General features: G+C 32.3%; 1 protein-coding gene across 1 annotated transcript; it reads left to right on the forward strand.

Moving 5' to 3' along the window:
* The first annotated feature begins 2,319 nt into the window (after positions 1-2,319).
* Positions 2,320-14,715, forward strand: LOC134261777 (monocarboxylate transporter 12-like). The gene is made up of 7 exons (XM_062744176.1): positions 2,320-2,381; positions 10,042-10,125; positions 12,366-12,552; positions 12,704-12,847; positions 13,040-13,804; positions 13,932-13,982; positions 14,210-14,715. Exons 3-7 carry the CDS (start codon positions 12,366-12,368, stop codon positions 14,656-14,658), a joined length of 1,596 nt encoding a protein of 531 aa, XP_062600160.1. The 5' UTR covers positions 2,320-2,381; positions 10,042-10,125; the 3' UTR covers positions 14,659-14,715.
* The last annotated feature ends 5,609 nt before the right edge of the window (positions 14,716-20,324 follow it).

The following is a 20,324-nucleotide window of genomic DNA, read 5'->3' on the forward strand; positions in this document are numbered from 1 at the left end:
CAGTCATATTCCAGTTATTAACTGAAATAAAAACAAAAAAAAAAAACAAAACAAACAAACCGTACTTCCAAAAAATAAGAAAAATAACTCATACATGTAAGTAATACAAGTAAACATATATCATAATACGTTACATTATAATTCTGTCCGTTCATCATGAAAAAAGCCCCAAAAATTCATTTTGCAAAAATGATCTTAATGTTTGTGTATACTGCATCGTTTACTTTTACACTGAACGAGGTAAGGGTCAATGGTTTTCAATAGTTCAAGATATCATACTCTTGCTGAAAAAAACAAAACAAAACAATTTTAGAACATACACTTGGAAATATATATTAAACTGCTTGGTTTTTAAAATCAAATTTCCAATTTTTGGGGTTATTAGATTCTTTATGAAAGGAATTCTCATCAATTCATGCTTTATGAAGTTTCTAAGAACAGAAATAGCTTTAAATGATCAACACACATAGTCTTTTTAAAAGCAATTTTTCATTTTGAGTTAACACTAGTTCCATGAATTTAATAACTTTCGTTCTGTGGAAATAATTATAATTATTCTCCATGTATTTTTTCTTGCATTAGCTGAAGTTTTATCTTCGAAGATAAAATGAAATTCATCAGCAGTTTGAGCATTATTTGAAATGTTACAGATTCTATTACACAGTTGTATACCATGCCATCTTCCAATCTCTACTGGTAAAGAATTTTTGCGGTAAGAAATTTCTCAAATATTTTTCAGAGTTAAGGGAGTTATTGAAATATATGGATATAACAAACAGTATTTAAATGTCATTTTAAACAATGCAAAGTAGGAGCAAAACAAAAACGGACCTCTAAAACATCAGAGGTAGGACCGGGTATCATGAAGGACTGAGCATCCCTTGCCGACCGGTCATACCCGCCGAATGCTCCTGGTCATGATCGAGAAATATCAGAAAAATCTGTTGACAATCAATATGCAAATTATGGCCTAAAATAGTATAAAAACGTCAATCAGTATTTGAATTAATGATAGATTGTTTTTGCTGACGAGCACATTGTATGGATCATGGATATTTGAAAATGACTTTAAACGAGTCGAGATTGTTGATAGTCTTGTTTCATCAAGTTGTTTGTCAGTAACTAGCCGCGTTTTAGAAATTGTTCATACATAAAACATGCTCTTGTGAATCGTATTAACTGGATGACATAAACCCGTATGCAGGTAAAAATGGTATATTGCTGGTGATTTAAGGAAAGTTTCTTGACGATTGAAAAGTTGAAGTTATCAGGTTTATCATAAAATTGTATTGTTATATTATTCTTAAGATCTTTTACTACTAAAATATCCAGGTATAAAATTGTTGTGTTAGACTGTGGTGTATCTTTAATTTTAAGCTCATTGGGATATATCGCATCAACCTATAATGGGAAATAAGTATTCTTGATATAATCTCGACAATATATCTAAATGTAAATTTAAAGACCACAGAAAGTAGTTTCTTTTTCTCATGTATATAATGTTGAATGAATTCTGCTTCATATAAGTCCAAGAATAGTTGGTACCAATATTAATTCCAACAGATTGTTGAAAGACCTGGTCTCCAAACACCATATATAATGCCAATCAGAAACAGCTTCTAAATACTTGTGTGTAGAATAGTTTTGATAAAATAATTTTGCAAATGATTTTCATATCAAGAGATTTGTTTTCTACGTGGCCAGTAGGGAGATAAATCACCTATACATTAATAAATACAAATGATGAGGGTATATCTGTTGTCTTTTGAATTTGACTGACCACGGATTGATAGGCATAATTAGATAAAAATTAGCAGATAATTTGACAATACTAACCGATTTAAAACAAAATATCACTTTACAATTTTTTTATTTAAAAAAAAGAAAAGTAATCCATTCCTTCAAAAAATGAAAAAAGAAAACAGCTATGTAAATTATAATAACTATTCAAGAGACGCATTGAATCTTATTCCCTTGCAACTTTATCCACATTCTTTTAAAAAGAATGTAATGCATATTTCGATCACTATCATTAAATGATCTGGCCCTAATGAGTGTGTATTTAATTAAAATCTGGTTAAATTTGTTAAGTCCGACGAATTACGCATTTAAATACACATTTTTGCAAGTCAGCATTTTCTGCCCTATCATCATAGCTTCATGTACATTTAACTGCCAACGTTTAACAATTTAATTAACATGTTCACTGTAAACAAAGCGTTTTAACGACTCGGCTAAAGGATACGACCTTCTTCCTTTGCAGCAAAGCCCTAATCGATACATAAACTGTAGTATGCGGCATGTTTTGCAAGGGATACATGGCGGAAATATAACATGTATAAAACATGTAAGAGGCAATATTTATGCTAAACAGTGCTCAGGTATGTACAAGTGAAATACACATTGATTCTCTACAAGTGTACAGTGTATTTATTAAAAAGATATATTGTTGTACTGCTCATTGAACACTTTTGTTAAGAAATATCGATTTCAATGTTCGTTGATACATGTAAAAGAACGTCTTTAAATGCAAAGCTTCTTGTATAGCTTTAAAAATTTTGTTGGTATGCAACTTACTGATTTTAAAATTCACAAATACAACACCCCTCCCCCCTCAAAAAAAAAAAAAAGAAACAAACAAACAAACACCCACCCCCCCCCCCCCAAAAAAAATAAACACCTAACTTGCTGTTGGTATAAAAAAAATTGACCCGGATTTCCAATTTTGTTTCTTCGCAAAAAATCACGTACATTACCTCTACATCTCTAGATTTTCAAATATTCTGTGCTCCATTAATTGGTATACTTCTTGCTTCTGAAAGGATCTGTTACTGTCGCTTAAATGCTACATATATATTGATGTACAATTTAAAATCACCGCATTGTGGATTGTTCCATGAAATGCCACCTGATTGATATCTTAAAATAAGAAAATGTACATAACATGTCAACAAAGAAGAGTAATTCCGGAAATATGTTTGTGTTGTGGGGAACCAAGGTCAATGTCATTGAGCTTTATACCACCCATATATAGATACATCTTTAAAAAAAGTGAATTGTCCTATTTTTACTTCTTTACAGAAGTTTCATACATGCATATTTCTCTCATTCTTTTTATACAAAACTCTCTTCATTTCCAACACAGATTGCATTTTATTTTTTTTTTTGAAAAGTCCATTACTAATTACTGACCTGCGTTCTAACAAGGATTTTCTGGAAAAAAATAATTCATTTATCTTATTAATATCTCGAGATCACAAAACAAAATGTACATGTAGGAGTCAGTCAGCCTACTTAAAACAAATGTTGAGTCAGATAGAATGAAAAACACATCTAATCACGTTGACTTGTTTATCTAGACTGATTGTTCAAAACATTGCAAAACATTGACGTTACCATGACGTCATAATTAAGATGACGTCATAATAGAAATAATTACTTAGTGTCACATGCACTTTAACGTCACATATAGGACGATTAACTTAAACGTAAATCACTTCAACCTCCAGATTTTTAAAAACCTTTTTACCACCGCATTTATAATTTAAAAACAAATTTAGGCAAAATGTTAATCATTTTATCATTGAAAAGAAAATGCTGCAAATTATTACTTGTTAATTGTTATCAACCTTTTTTATTTAAAAGAAAAAAATATTCATAGTGGAAAAACCTTAATTTAACAGACTTTTTTTAAAATATATATACCATAATAGTATGAATTGAGTGTTAATATATAGGGGGTATTACACAACTACAAAAATGAAAAAAGTTAGACCAAATGATGTAAATTGTGAGACAAGAGTTAATTTAAAACATAAAAAGCAACTGTATTTATTATTAATAAATCTCTTAGTTTCGGTCTTAAATTTATCAATAGTAATACATTTTTAACATATCTAGAATAAATTATCATTAAAATTTCTACACGCCCCTTTCTACAAAAATGAAATATTATTAAAGGAGAAAATAATTCCTTATAAATTTAAGTCTTTGTATTTCATTTCAAGGTTTAAAACCTGCCAATTATTTTCAAAAGTAACATAAGTAACATAGTACTGGTCAAGAGAAACCAGTGTTGCTTGTTTAAATGAAGAAAATACATTTAAATAAAGGTTCATTTCTTTATATTTATACATAGACTAGGTAAAGAATTTAGTTCTTCTAGTTTGAATATTTTTGCATTTTTCTTTCAATCAGAAATGATTACTTTCTAATTTTACTGGATTCTTAAAGTATGGGAGTCGAAGGACTTTTTTTTCTGTATTTGAGGGTAAAACGTTGTTTAATCCTTGAGTTGATTTTTAATCATCTTCTCAATGTCACTGAAATCATACCTGCATATTCAACTCATTCATTCATTCAATCTTTATTTCCCCTTTTCGGAGATTTCATGATCATACAAATTAAATCTTACAATAAATAAAGAATATCAAGTAAACCTTCGATTTACGTCACCTTTTTTTATTGTCGCTCACTTGGAGGATTATTTCTTGTAGTTTTTGTTTTCCCAAGCTTTCATTAGGTATCCGATAATTAAACATATACATGTATTAAACCCCTATTTCTGATATTTGATTTACCTATCAACGGTTTCAAAAAGCCTTTTGTAGTAACGGATGTCGAAATGGGAATCTTTTATAAAACGGCATTCCAAAACCATGAAGGACTGTTTTCGATCGTTGAAAGGTCAATAAAGTATCAATAGTAAAATATATGCTTAATTATTGGATAGTATTCTAAAAGTAAAAGAAATAATAAAATACAAGAATTTATACCTGAAGCGAGCGACAAATAGAGTAAATAGCGTGAATCGAAGGTTTTTACAATGCTTAGTTCTGTGACTCTCTGTTTTATTTGTCCGAATTTTCTAAGGCAGAGAGCTACAGCTCTGCAGAAAACAAAAGTGAACATGATTTATAGTGTATTTTTCATAATCATTGATGTCATCTAAACAAATGTATTGATGGAACACGTAAGATCTTAGAGTTAATAAAAGCAATCTGACTTGCTTTTGTATATAGGAAAAACATGTTCCGCAAAATTTTCGAACGGATTATTTGACTCCTTTTCTTTTCTGATGAAATTGGAGTGCTATTCTGTAACAAAGAATGTACAAAAGAAAAACTGAGCATTTTATTACTTTAATGCAGATAATTCTATGTGACTTGATTTTGAGTTAAATTTCAATATTGGTAGAAAAATGTATATTAACAAATATTTGTTTGGTGCAATATGAGGAAACCAATTCAGAGACTGCTTTGAAAGACTTGACTATCAACTCAAAATGAGAAAATATGGATCTAAGGTGTGTTAAGAAAGTTTGTCCAAGAATATGTTTTATGTCTCTCACTATTTCCTAGATACAAACAGCTCACCGCAGCTTTGTTTTGCTCAGAATTCTATTTCAATTACGACAGGACAAATATCTGAGAATGAAAATGTCATTTATTCAATAGTAAATGACGAAAAATTTCCACATAACTTTCAGCTTTTTTGGCCTAGTGATTCTTGAGAAGAAGATTTTCAAAGATTTTTCCTATATATTTTTATATAAAACTTTGATTCCCCATTGTGGCCCCGCCCTTCCCCCGGGGGGCATTATTTGAACAATTTAGAATCTACATTATACCAGGATGATTCCACATAAGTTTCAGCTTTTTTTTGCCCAGTGGTTCTTGAGAAGAAGATTTTCAAAGATTTTTCCTATATATATTTCTATATAAAACTTTGATTGAGAAGAAGATTCAAAGTGGCCCCTCCCTTCCCCCGGGGGTCATGCTTTGAATAATTTAGAATATACATTATACCAGGATGCTTCCACATAAGTTTCAGCTTTTCTGGCCCAGTGGTTCTTGAGAAGAAGATTTTCAAAGATTTTTCCTATATATTTCTATATAAAACTTTGATTCCCCATTGTGGCCCCGCCCTTCCCCCGGGGTCATGATTTGAACAATTTAGAATCTACACTATACCAGGATGCTTCCACATAACTTTCAGCTTTTTTGGCCTAGTGATTCTTGAGAAGAAGATTTTCAAAGATTTTTCCTATATATTTTTATATAAAACTTTGATTCCCCATTGTGGCCCCGCCCTTCCCCCGGGGGGCATTATTTGAACAATTTAGAATCTACATTATACCAGGATGCTTCCACATAAGTTTCAGCTTTTCTTGCCCAGTGGTTCTTGAGAAGAAGATTTTCAAAGATTTTTCCTATATATATTTCTATATAAAACTTTGATTCCCCATTGTGGCCCCTCCCTTCCCCCGGGGGTCATGATTTGAACAATTTAGAATCTACATTATACCAGGATGCTTCCACATAAGTTTCAGCTTTTATGGCCCAGTGGTTCTTGAGAAGAAGATTTTCAAAGATTTTTCCTATATATTTCTATATAAAACTTTGATTCCCCATTGTGGCCCCGCCCTTCCCCCGGGGATCATGATTTGAACAATTTAGAATCTACATTAAACCAGGATGCTTCCACATAACTTTCAGCTTTTCTTTCCGAGATCTTGTTGAGTTTATGTTTTTCAGAGTTTTTTCCTATATATTTCTATATAAAACTTTGATTCCCCATTGTGGCCCCGCCCTTCCCCCGGGGATCATGATTTGAACAATTTAGAATCTACATTATACCAGGATGCTTCCACATAACTTTCAGCTTTTCTGGCCCAGTGGTTCTTGTGAAGTTGATTTTCTAAGATTTTTCCTATATATATTTCTATATAAAACTTTGATTCCCCATTGTGGCCCCGCCCTTCCCCCGGGGGTCATGATTTGAACAATTTAGAATCTACACTATACCAGGATGCTTCCACATAAGTTTCAGCTTTTATGGCCCAGTGGTTCTTGAGAAGAAGATTTTCAAAGATTTTTCCTATATATTTCTATATAAAACTTTGATTCCCCATTGTGGCCCCGCCCTTCCCCCCGGGGTCATGATTTGAACAATTTAGAATCTACATTATACCAGGATGCTTCCACATAAGTTTCAGCTTTTTTGGCCTAGTGGTTCTTGAGAAGAAGATTTTCAAAGATTTTTCCTATATATTTTTATATAAAACTTTGATTCCCCATTGTGGCCCCGCCCTTCCCCCGGGGGTCATGATTTGAACAATTTAGAATCTACATTATACCAGGATGCTTCCACATAAGTTTCAGCTTTTCTGGCCCAGTGGTTCTTGAGAAGAAGATTTTCAAAGATTTTTCCTATATATATTTCTATATAAAACTTTGATTCCCCATTGTGGCCCTGCCCTTCCCCCGGGGGTCATGATTTGAACAATTTAGAATCTACATTATACCAGGATGCTTCCACATAAGTTTCAGCTTTTCTGGCCCAGTGGTTCTTGAGAAGAAGATTTTCAAAGATTTTTCCTATATATTTCTATATAAAACTTTGATTCCCCATTGTGGCCCCGCCCTTCCCGGGGTCATGATTTGAACAATTTAGAATCTACATTATACCAGGATGCTTCCACATAACTTTCAGCTTTTTTGGCCTAGTGATTCTTGAGAAGAAGATTTTCAAAGATTTTTCCTATATATTTTTATATAAAACTTTGATTCCCCATTGTGGCCCCGCCCTTCCCCCGGGGGGCATTATTTGAACAATTTAGAATCTACATTATACCAGGATGCTTCCACATAAGTTTCAGCTTTTCTGGCCCAGTGGTTCTTGAGAAGAAGATTTTCAAAGATTTTTCCTATATATTTCTATATAAAACTTTGATTCCCCATTGTGGCCCCTCCCTTCCCCCGGGGGTCATGATTTGAACAATTTAGAATCTACATTATACCAGGATGCTTCCACATAAGTTTCAGCTTTTCTGGCCCAGTGGTTCTTGAGAAGAAGATTTTCAAAGATTTTTCCTATATATTTCTATATAAAACTTTGATTCCCCATTGTGGCCCCGCCCTTCCCCCGGGGGTCATGATTTGAACAATTTAGAATCTACATTAAACCAGGATGCTTCCACATAACTTTCAGCTTTTCTGGCCCAGTGGTTCTTGAGAAGAAGATTTTCAAAGATTTTTCCTATATATTTCTATATAAAACTTTGATTCCCCATTGTGGCCCCGCCCTTCCCCCGGGGATCATGATTTGAACAATTTAGAATCTACATTATACCAGGATGCTTCCACATAACTTTCAGATTTTCTGGCCTAGTGATTCTTGAGAAGAAGATTTTCAAAGATTTTTCCTATATATTTCTATATAAAACTTTGATTCCCCATTGTGGCCCCGCCCTTCCCCCGGGGTCATGATTTGAACAATTTAGAATCTACACTATACCAGGATGCTTCCACATAACTTTCAGCTTTTTTGGCCTAGTGATTCTTGAGAAGAAGATTTTCAAAGATTTTTCCTATATATTTTTATATAAAACTTTGATTCCCCATTGTGGCCCCGCCCTTCCCCCGGGGGGCATTATTGAACAATTTAGAATCTACATTATACCAGGATGCTTCCACATAAGTTTCAGCTTTTATGGCCCAGTGGTTCTTGAGAAGAAGATTTTCAAAGATTTTTCCTATATATTTCTATATAAAACTTTGATTCCCCATTGTGGCCCCGCCCTTCCCCCGGGGGTCATGATTTGAACAATTTAGAATCTACATTATACCAGGATGCTTCCACATAAGTTTCAGCTTTTCTGGCCCAGTGGTTCTTGAGAAGAAGATTTTCAAAGATTTTTCCTATATATTTCTATATAAAACTTTGATTCCCCATTGTGGCCCCGCCCTTCCCCCCGGGTGACATGATTTGAACAATTTAGAATCTACATTATACCAGGATGCTTCCACATAACTTTCAGATTTTCTGGCCTAGTGATTCTTGAGAAGAAGATTTTCAAAGATTTTTCCTATATATTTCTATATAAAACTTTGATTCCCCATTGTGGCCCCGCCCTTCCCCCGGGGTCATGATTTGAACAATTTAGAATCTACACTATACCAGGATGCTTCCACATAACTTTCAGAATTTTGCATAGGTTTTTTTGAAAGAATTTATTGACCTATATGCGTTTTATATATGTCACAGAATTGCTACATCCCTGATATTTCTGCATTATGCCTCATCAGTTTCAATACCTGCCCTCCCCTTTTTTAACAAAACATAGTTAAAACCTTATCAGTAGCAAGAATGGACTCTGTGAACATGAAATATAACAACTTTTAAATATCTACTAATCATATTTTTTTAAATAATAGAAATATGTAGAATGAACTTTCTTAACGCCATTTAGATTAAGAGGTTTTCTTGATTAAATCTGAATAGGTTTTCTTATTCTGAAACCATTTTTTAGAACAATCTCTTTTCAACATCACCTTCATATTGAATCAAAATGACAATTTTACACGGATAACCTCTATCGATTATAATTCAGATATGGGATTTTGTATATTTAAACTAGTGTAGGAGAGGGGAAAAAAATTCAATGTCCAATGGGATTTTCACTAATGGATAGCACGTGCCGTGTTACCTAACTATACATTGTTTAGCCAGCCTGCATATTGTTTGGTAGCACAGAATAACATATCGATAGCTCACAGGGCATACTTGGCCGAACAGAGACAAAGACGATGGTAAGCTGCAAATTCTGTTCATTTTAATAATATTTAAAATCCCTTTCTTACTTTCAATACCGGTATTAATTTTTATCGAAGCATTTAAAATTGAATATTCTCTTTTTATCAGCGCATAATCACTGTATGCTTCACTAGAGCATTTAAATATGCTTCTGAGATTCAAAAGATTTCAACAGCTAGTTCAGGCTAAATGACATAATAATAGTAATAATATTGATTTATTTTTTCAATGCAACAAAAAGCTTTAGATCGTGTTATATTTAAAGTTTATTTAGTACCTGTTTTATGCATTTTTGCTATGCCGTGCTTATGAAGTTTAGAAATCGATCACTGTTGTTATCTTCTTCGCCTGTTTTATTTTAAAAGCTACGTTTTATCTTAATAATTTAACAGAGAGAGATTCATTCATCCAGGGACAATACTAATTCTAACGAATTTATTTCAGAAAAACGATTGTGTGTGTAACACGTTCACAAGTGGAAGACTTTATGATCAGGCGTTGGTATTATTAACAGCTTAAAAGTTAAAAGTAAGTAAAGAAAATAAAGTTTATTCTCCTTGAAAGGATATTAATCACCCCGGGTTGAAACACTCACAAGAAAAAAAAGAACAATAGTATCTACAGATTGTAGTTTAAATGAAGAAGTTATGGAACTTTTATCATAGACCGGTCAATGAATTACTTAAAGTGAACTATTATAAACATTTGTTTATTACAACAGATTACATATATCCAAAGTTACCTTCAATTCGAATAATGACCATGTTGATTAAAATTAATACAACACGCTACAACCTAGATTGATTTACTGTATTAAAGGATATGGACAAGGAAGGGTAATTCAAAAAGTATTTCATCTCCATTCATCTATGAAATCTTTCAACGTAGACCCTAAATTCAAACACCCTAGTTTTAGCTAAATTGATTCCTCGCCTGTCATATTGACTTTAAAAAGAAACAATCGCTTTTTTATATCCCGGTGTTTGACACCGAAGAGAAACAAGGCCTCTGACATATGATGGTAACAAACATCATTCAAGCTAAAAAAAAATTCCTTTCAAAAAAAAACAACAAATAAGTATCAGAAAAAACAACTAATGCATTAGAGAAGAGGTGAAATCAGGTGCCATGGGAAAGTGAGCATCCCCTGGAACGGTCACATCTAACGTTTACTCCTTGTCATAATGAAAACAAAAAGCGAAAAAAAACCTCTAAGAGAGTTCAGTATATAAATAATAGTCTAACAATTCGTATGAAAATAGTCGGTCAGGAATTGACGTAATGATAATTAGATTACAAGTATATGGCAATAATATAATGTAACATTGATTTTGTGCTTTTTTCGACAATTTAAATTGCTCAATTTCTAAATATGCAAAAGTTTTTCTATAGATTCATATTTATGTAATATATGTTGTTCAATTATTAATTAGATACAAATATACCAACACCTTTCTCTTCGGATAAAATATTACAACACAAGATTTGTGTGAATTGTCATTTATTCAAAATGACAATGTGTATAACAATGTAACAATACAATAAATGGGGAGATCCAAAAACCTAATACAAATATTCTTTTACATAACAAAGTAAAGTTGTATAATGACCTCAACCTGTTATTTGTCAAAATAATGTACGAAATAAAACATGTAAAACGTACATGTATATATACGAGGGTCATTCAAAAAATACGTAGATTATGTTCCTCATCGTCCTATTATTATTACAAGATGATATATGAACACATTATCGTAAATATGAACATTTATTTTGTAGAAGTGTGAAGGTTTATTCCATTTGATCAAATAGAACTCAAGTTAGCCAATTTTTAAAGCAGCATGTTTTGTTACCACGGAGCACGGTTAACCAACATTGTAACGTCAAAACCAACGCCGAGAAAGTTTCTCAAAATTACTCTGCTTTTTAATTTCATGCACGGTTTGTAGCATTTTCTCCATTCACAAAAACGTATCCATAACACTTAACATCTAGTTTGCTAACAATTGTGCAAATAGCTTGAACAAGGTTATCAGTGTCTTCAAATTCTTTACCGCGTACATGTAACTCAATTAGTTCTGCAACAATGAAACGCAAATCACGTTCGTTTAATGACGTTCTTTTGACAAGATTTTTAACTAAAACCTGTTTCTTTGCAGTCCATCCATCGTCCGATTCAAACTCGCTACCACTCAAAAATTGAATTTTCCATATTTATACAAATACACCGCTTATTTTCATATATTTCCTGGTTTGTACAGAATTTTTCAAGTTTGTTAAAGAAATTTCCCGAATGCAAAGCAAAATTTTATTGCTACTCTCTGCTCCGTGACGTCCTCCAACGTCATGTGTTTTTTTTGCCATTCTTAAACAAGTCCATATGTGTTAAGAAACTGAAATCTTTAAAACGGAGCGATATATGACATTACCTGACAGCATCTTAAGTAATACAGCAAGACTAAATTCAAACATGTAATTTAAATTTCGTTTCACCCCCATTTATTAGAGTATGGCTTAAGATACTATAAAGTGAAAATTAGTAAATTACTCAATTTTGACATTGCTCCGTGCCATTGTTTTTGCTGTTCTAAATCTTCGATAACTTTTATAAATATGAAGATATGTTCCAATTTTTCTACTTAAATTAATTCGAATTTGTTGTTAAAATTTGTGTACCAAATTTGGATATGATATGACTCTCTAAAACAAGCAAAAAGCTGGAAATAAAAAATAAAACATAATTTGAACAACATAATAACTTATTTCAGATGCGGGATGTCGATAACGGATGGGCCTGGGTGATCATGATGGCGGCATTCGGCACTCAGTTTGTAACCGGGGTGTTGGGTTACGGGGTTGGAGTGTTTCACAACGCATTCCTAAATGAATTTCAAGGGGATTTAACATTGACATCACTGGTGGGATCTGTGTTTGGTAGTCTGCTTAGTCTTCTAGGTAATTTATTTATTTATTTATTTATTAAGAGAGAGAGAGAGAGAGAGAGAGAGAGAGAGAGAGAGAGAGAGAGAGAGAGAGAATTATTTTTGTTCAAATTTCCTGTTTAATATGAATAGATTGACTTTAAATCACAAAAATGCATTTACAGGACCTTTAGTGAGCTTTGTCATCAATAAATGGAGCTGTAGAGTAGCAGACATTATATCGGGAGTTTGTATATTTACCGGGCTCTGTTCAAGCTACTTTGCTCCAAATCTAATTACTTTAATATTCACATTTGGAGTTATTGCAGGTATGAAATGTAAGTTATTCTGCTACCTTTTTTCAAAAATACCCGATGAATTATATGTATAGTGATTCATTTGATAGTTAAGGTATATTAATGCACGAAGGTAAAATAAATAGTTTTTTATCGTAAAGGAAGGATATTTATTCGCTATTTATAATTTCTACCATTGATGCTTTAACACTTTATTTTTCATAGGAACTGGCCTTGGTTTTAGCGGAATAACAGCTGTTATTGTTGTGGGATATTCCTTCAAGAAATATCGTGGAATCGCTGTTGGTTTGAATGTAGCAGGTGCAGGACTAGGGATGTTTGCATCAGGTCCTTTCATCCAATATCTGATTGATCAGTATGGACTCCGAGGAGCTTTGCTCATCTTAGGTGCCTTTGGAGGTCAAAATATTGTATTTGGCGCTTTGATGAGGCCAACAAAAATAGAAATGTCGTACAAGCATTCTAGTAAAACCACCTCAGAAAATAGAAAAATGTGCGACTCTCGCTGTGATATTCTTAAAAATAAGCCATTTCTTTGTATTTTGACCTGCTCATTTTTATGGAATGTCCCCTTTGCCATTTTGTTCATTCATCTACCGCGGTTTTCAGTTGTCTATGGTGCCACAGATATGCAAGCAGCCTCATTGATCACAATGATTGGGGTAGGGAGTACTCTTAACAGATTTCTAGCAGGGATGGTGTTAGGTCCAGGTGGAATAGACCCTTTGCTTCTCAACTTTGGATTTCTTGGAATTTTTGGTCTGACGACAGCTACATTTCCACTTTATTGTACGGATTATATTGGTCAAAACATATACTCTCTTATAACAGGAATTTACAGTGGGGGCCTTACTGTATTAATTAATCCTCTGTGTATAGAAATAGTGGGTATATCTCAACTCTCAACAGCTGTAGGACTATATTTTACTTGGGCGGGGATTGCGTGGATATTAGGAGGACCATTTGCAGGTAAATACAACTGTTTTAGGTGATATTTTTACTTTAATTATGATAGATGCTTTTGAAATGACAAAGAATAGCAAATTACGCATTCCTTTCCAAGGTTTAGTAAACTGTATATATTATCTCTTTACAGGATTTTTAATTGATAACAATGTTTCATATCAGGTGCTGTTTTTCATATCAGGTAAGTAATATGTTGTTTCCATTGAATGAAATTATTTTGATAATTCAAATCAAGAAAAAAAAAATACTTGAAGTTCAGAAATATGGCAGAATTTCTCCGAGAGGTTACATTTGTAATTCTACAAATAATTGTGTTTTGTGAATTTTAAAACACTACAGTTTATATTCATTTCTATTGAATGGGAATATCACAAAAGACTTATAATTATTTAAATCGATTCATTCCAGGGTCAATATGTATTCTAGGTGCATTTGTAAGTCTCTGTGCATCTCTATGGCACAAGGCTACAGACAACGTTGAAAAGACCGCTTCCTTTGTGGACTTTAAGGAAAGCCGTTTTCTTTCCGGATCAGCATACTTTTCAGGTTCCTTCACCGTTATTATTGACAACGGAAACACGACACAACTGCATCAAGGATCTCAAGAATTTGGCAACAAAAACGTTCTTAGTAAAACTAGTGTTGAAAGTCTATTTATGGACAAATATACATTGAATGATGATGTATCCCCTAAAACAATTGAAGTTTCATCTGAACTTGAACTCGAAAATTTCACACCCATATCCAGAAAGAAACTGCTTACACGTTTCGATCAAAACATGGATCATTTAAACGAATTTACACCTTTACAGATTCAGGAAATCAGAGTTGTTCCATTGAGTGATACTGACAGTTGACAATTTTAAAAAGTCCCAGTGAAGTATATTAAATTGATTTTTCAATTTTTATTTACCAGATCCAATTTTTTTTTTGTACTTTTGCAAATAAATCGATATATTTTTGAAGGAGCTGAATATCGAGAAGCACCACGTCATTTTAAACTGCAACATCGTCAACGTGCACTTTATCAACCTTAGTAAGATGTCTAAATTAGGGATGCTTACTCCTCCATGGCAACTGATCCCATGTCTAATGTTTTGGAAGGCCATGTTTGCTCTGCTCCTATTTTGTACTGTTTAATGGACTTTTGGGCTCAAATACTGTTCGTTATCTCCACATATTTACTTTTAATTTGAAAAAATGGCAAGAATGTGCACAATTTTTTTTAATGACATCGATCTTTAATCGGCAGATCTCTTGCTCCGTGATTGGAAGGTTGTGGGTTCGAGCCCCGGCCGCGATTAAATCGATAAAAATAGGTAGCAACTGTTTCTTCGCCAAGCGCTTGCTCCTTTGAAATGAAACTTGTGGGTTCTTCGAAAAAGACCTTAAATTGAGGTCCTGTACCTCAGCTGGTGACGGCACCATTGCGATCTCTCACTTTTAAATCGTCCTAAGTCGATTTAAAGACTAAAAAAGCTCTTGACCGGTAGGTGGTGACGTAACATCAATAAATCAATCTATATCATGTGAGAATATTTTTCCTCGGGTGTGCTTTTCTTCTCATAGACTCTCTAGATACTCCAGGTAGCATATGTACCATACACAATTTAAAATGAAATAAATGTAGAGTTTGCGTAAAAAGGCGCAAGAAGTAGTATGTCCTGTTGATATATTAAAAATTCTAGTACCTTCTGAAGCCGAGTAAGGAGATACTGTAGAGTGTAAATTTAAACTTGTTTAATGTAAGTCTGATTTGTGAATATTTTAAACATGACTCGAAGGATATCAGGGTAACTTCTGTTTTGAATTGGTTGTAAAAAAAATTACCATGGCTCATAAACTGTCGTAAAAGGATCATTTTGCTCGTAGAGAAAGTTATTTTGGAGTCAGTTGATAAATTAAGGCCAAAACAGCGATGATAAGTGGGTATCATTAAATACATGGAATAGCTTTATCTGCCTTTAGTTATACATGTAAAAAATATGGATATCACGAACGTTATTTCCGAAAAGTCTTTGTGTGGAGACCACTTGCTTTTAATTTTTAGGTATAAAAAACAATATAAATTACACAGGAGCACGGCAAAAACAGTGAAATGCATGTTCTACTCCAAATATGCGCTAAAAAGAACCAAAAATGGAAATCAACATGTATTTAATTTATATGACTTGTATTTTTAAAATGAAGGCAAATTCATTGTAATTCACCTCGCATGAAAAATTATAAAGGAGCACAATGTAAGTATCACCCCGTTTTTCTTGTCGTATTTTTTACAATTCCGACATGCATAACAGGTAATATCTTAAAAAAGTCTTTGTGTGAAAATGTTGTGATTAATATTTTTGAAAGAAATGACCCCTCTCTTTATTTTAACAAAGAAAAAAGTATACCTTTATGATATAAAAAACGAGAAATATGACGTTTTCTTTTATTTTCGTACTCTTCTGTCATAAATATTGACCTTTCTGCACTAAAAAAAGGTAAGTTAGTACTGTTAAACATCTGCATATAAATCTATTTTGCAATAAACGAGTATTTTGTTTTGATAAGGATAAACTCTTTTCTTCTTCATTCTAATCAATCTGCCCCCCCCCCCTTCCCCGTCAACAACCAACACCTAATAGAACCTAGGAAAGATTTTATACAATAAAATCTAAATAAATCAATAAAATATAGGTACAAGTACTGTTTTATCCAGAAAATACAATGAATGGTAATCATAAAATTAAACATATTTCCCTGATTTAATGCTGAATTTTATCTATATATTTTTTTGCATTTTTATCAGCATATCATCTTTGAAACTCTATGCTAATATTTGAAAAAAATTTTGTAAAAAATATTCAATCATGTATTGTTGATGTTGTTTTTGAACATAGGTCCCCCCTTAAGGAGATCAGGGAAGGAATCATGTTCCAATGCTACACTTAATATAAAAGGAAAATATATCAATTGCAATCATGTCATCATATGATGTTGAAATTAAAATATTTTCATATGTTGTTAAAAAACTTATTGGTAAAAAAAATATGATATTGTTGATGTTGTTTTTGAACTTGACACTCTGCTAAGAGGAAAATGTCAATACTCTTATCGAACAAATTGCAAAATATTTTCATATGTATAAAGAATTTATTAAATCTTCTACGAGACTAAATTAGGAACACTGTTATATTAAATACTTTATTAAATGCATAATTTTTTCCAAATATTTGTATTAATTTTAAGCTGGAACAGTATGTAAATAATATGTTTACAGTTAGCGGTCGTCATCTTTTTTGAAATATAATATTGATATAAATAATACTTGATTGTGAATCTTTATTTTTCATTATAATCTTATTTATTATCGTGTACATGTATTATTACTAACTATTGTATCTTGACCTATTATACAAGGAGAGGGTGTACATGGGCCTTGCCTGTTGCCCAACCCTTATTGTGTTATTCAATAAAATATGTTTAAAGTATGTTCAATGGAGGAGTGAGCATCCCCTGCTGACCGGTTACACCCGCCGTGTGCTCCTTGTCATGAGCGAAAAAAAACAAACGAAAAATCCGCCGACAATTCATTGTTTAAATATTGACCTAACAATTAGCATGCAAATGAGACTGCTGATATTCTTTTTCCATCAACTTCCTTGACAATGATGTACCTCATTTTAGAAATTGTCATTATATGATACTGGTGTACCACGTGTAATTTGAAACAAAGGTCAACATTCTATTGCATTAAGTGAAACTGTATTTTTGAATGGTATCGACTCCATGGATTTTATAAATTTGTTAAATTTATCAATGTCCAACAGATTTCAAATGTACAGCTACACTATTGATTAAATAAAAAAAATTATAGTATATATATTGACCTCGTAAGATCACATAAGATCACTTATCTATCAACTACAGAGGTGAGCGACCAATAGCACAACGGTAATACATGAAGCACAGGGGAGTACAATAAAATGACTCAATTAAATAGTGCAATTGTTTAAATTCAATTTATTTCTTCGTTGCGTTTGTAAATTTTGGACCATGATGTCTAACTTAATTAATTTGAACTGAAAATTTAATACAATAACTGAAAATCTAAATGTCCTAATCAAGCTAAATCGATGTCACCATACACAAAAAGATGAATTATTGTTTACGGAAGCAGTATGACATAGATAAGGGTATTTTTTAGCACTATTATGACCTAGATTTAATTAATTTCATCTTTATCATAATTATTTTGAAAAAAAAGTCATTAAATAAAATTTTACGCTATGGTGAAACTTTAGTCTGAGTCGTAAAATGTAAAATTTTTATGAAAAAAGCCACGAATGTAGAATAACGTCATAAAATGTGTCATATTTCCATATACATGTATCATTAATATTCCTACGAAAAATGGCCTGAAGTTAAAGTTTTTATTTTAATATTTCATATAAAGCAATCCCTTGTTCCAAAATATGCAATTTCATGATGAATTAACTGTTTTTTAAGATCAAAAAACATTTCATTTCCACAGAGCCTTTTCCCAAATACATGTACCTGTATTCTTAAAAATAATTTTAAAGTAGGATATTAAAGCACCAAAATGTCTACAAGACATACGATAAACGTAAAATATGTAGTGTTTTTACTATATCAATCTGGAAATACCCCTCGTAACGATATTCATCTACTTAAATATATCTTTATTTAGACAAGGCTCTTCATACATCTTGATATAGGGAATAATCGCAAGTTTCTGCAACTTTCTCTTGAAATGTAGGCATGACATCTTTCTTCACGATTTTTAAGCACAGTGCAGTTTGTGAATTCACGAGAGACAATTGTTACCTTAATAGCTGCGTTTATAATCCACTTTTTGTTATCCTTACTGCTCTATGGAGTTGGTGTTATACATTTGGCGCTTCTTGATGTTTATACACTACCTCAATCGTTGGGTCGCTGTTCATTAATCATCTGAGCATCTCAGGTACGCTGTATAAACTTAAAAAAACCCCAAAAAAGTCAAATTTAAGTGTAGATAAGATCATAGAGATATTCTTTATGTACAGTGTAACTTCAATCCTCGACACCACTACGTTTATGCAGGATTACATTAGAATTTTAATTTATTATATCAATGGCCGTAAGTACCGAGTATAGGACAAATTTTGAAGCTCTCCACCGGCAAGTGGTGGCGTCTCCATATGAGTGAAAAATTCTCGAGAGGGACGTTCAACAACATATAACAAACAAAACATGGGAGAATAATATCAATTTAGCAATTGACAAAATAAAACACTTATAATTAGGAATTATTTAACTTCGTGATATCTACATTTACAGATTTTTGTCTATAGTATGCAACAAAAAAATGTATTTATGTCAACTTAGATATGTTGACATGCAACTTACCAAATTCAAGAAAATATGAAAAAGGTCTTTTTTTGTATAGCTTTCAATTCCTGAATGTTTAAATCAAATTACAAAATTTTGTTTTCATTTTCATTCATACAGTGAAAAAATATATTCAATAAAGCTAAAAAAAAAAACGCCGCGGTATCTGGGACATTTATAATAGGCACTTGTTTTTGTAATAAATTTTAAACCCGTATATTATTCAACTATGGGCTAGAAAATTTATTATAACAAAAGCATGTGCCTGAATTTTTAAGTCTGCGATTTATAATTGAAAATTATAAACAATTGACGAGAGAGTACAGTTTAGAATTTATTGAGTGTTACAACCTCAAACATCAATACAACTACATGTTTTAAAAAAACCAAAAAGCCCAAAAAAAAAGGGCCCCGAAAAAACCCCACCCGGTGTTTTTTAACGACCGAAAAAGTGGAACCCCCATAATTATTGACCAAGGGGGTCATATTTTTCTTAAAAAGTTTGAAAAATGACCCCGAGTTCGAAAAATATTCTACGGGAACAACTAAAAAAGGGTCCCCTTTTTCGACTGTAGAAAAACATTCCAGACCAGTAATTCTACGACTCCACACACGTTGAAAAATGAACCCCATAGAATTTTGACCCCCTACCTTTTTATACAATAAAACCTTAGATATGTGTCTCCTGATATTTTTTCATACTTTCAAATGCAAATAGGGGAATTTTTTAAGTACTTTTATCCTTTTCAACATATATTTGATTGCATATCTTAATAGTAGCATCACTATTAATGTATCTGGTATGGATTTGTTTTTGGTTTCCAGAATCTCAATGAATATTTATTCATTGAGGAGCACAATTTAAATTTTTATATTTTTGGGTGTTTTATTATCATTCAAAGGTTTTGTTCCGAAAATGGCATGATATGTTTGTGATAACTATAAACTTTGAATTTTTTTTACAAAACCAAAAACATAGCACAGAAGCAAGAAAAGCAACGTTATTTTAACTATATAAATTCAATTCCCTTAGCTCTTACATTTAAACTTACATATACATCTGTATGGGAAAGGGTATGGAGATAACGAACATATTCAATATCAAAGTCCATAAAACAGTCAATACAAAATAGGGGCAAACAAACAC

This window comes from Saccostrea cucullata, unplaced genomic scaffold (genome assembly GCF_032062105.1).
Source record: "Saccostrea cucullata isolate Sc308-1 unplaced genomic scaffold, CSIRO_AGI_Scuc_v1 ctg12431, whole genome shotgun sequence".
Lineage (NCBI taxonomy): Eukaryota > Metazoa > Mollusca > Bivalvia > Ostreida > Ostreidae > Saccostrea > Saccostrea cuccullata.

Excerpts from the sequence above, each read along its gene's own strand:
- LOC134261777 (XM_062744176.1), top strand. The coding sequence starts at position 12,366 with ATGCGGGATGTCGATAACGGATGGGCCTGGGTGATCATGATGGCGGCA. Across the intron at positions 12,553-12,703 it reads TAGTCTGCTTAGTCTTCTAG|GACCTTTAGTGAGCTTTGTC; the intron begins GTAATTTATTTA and ends ATGCATTTACAG. Across the intron at positions 13,805-13,931 it reads ATTAGGAGGACCATTTGCAG|GATTTTTAATTGATAACAAT; the intron begins GTAAATACAACT and ends ATCTCTTTACAG.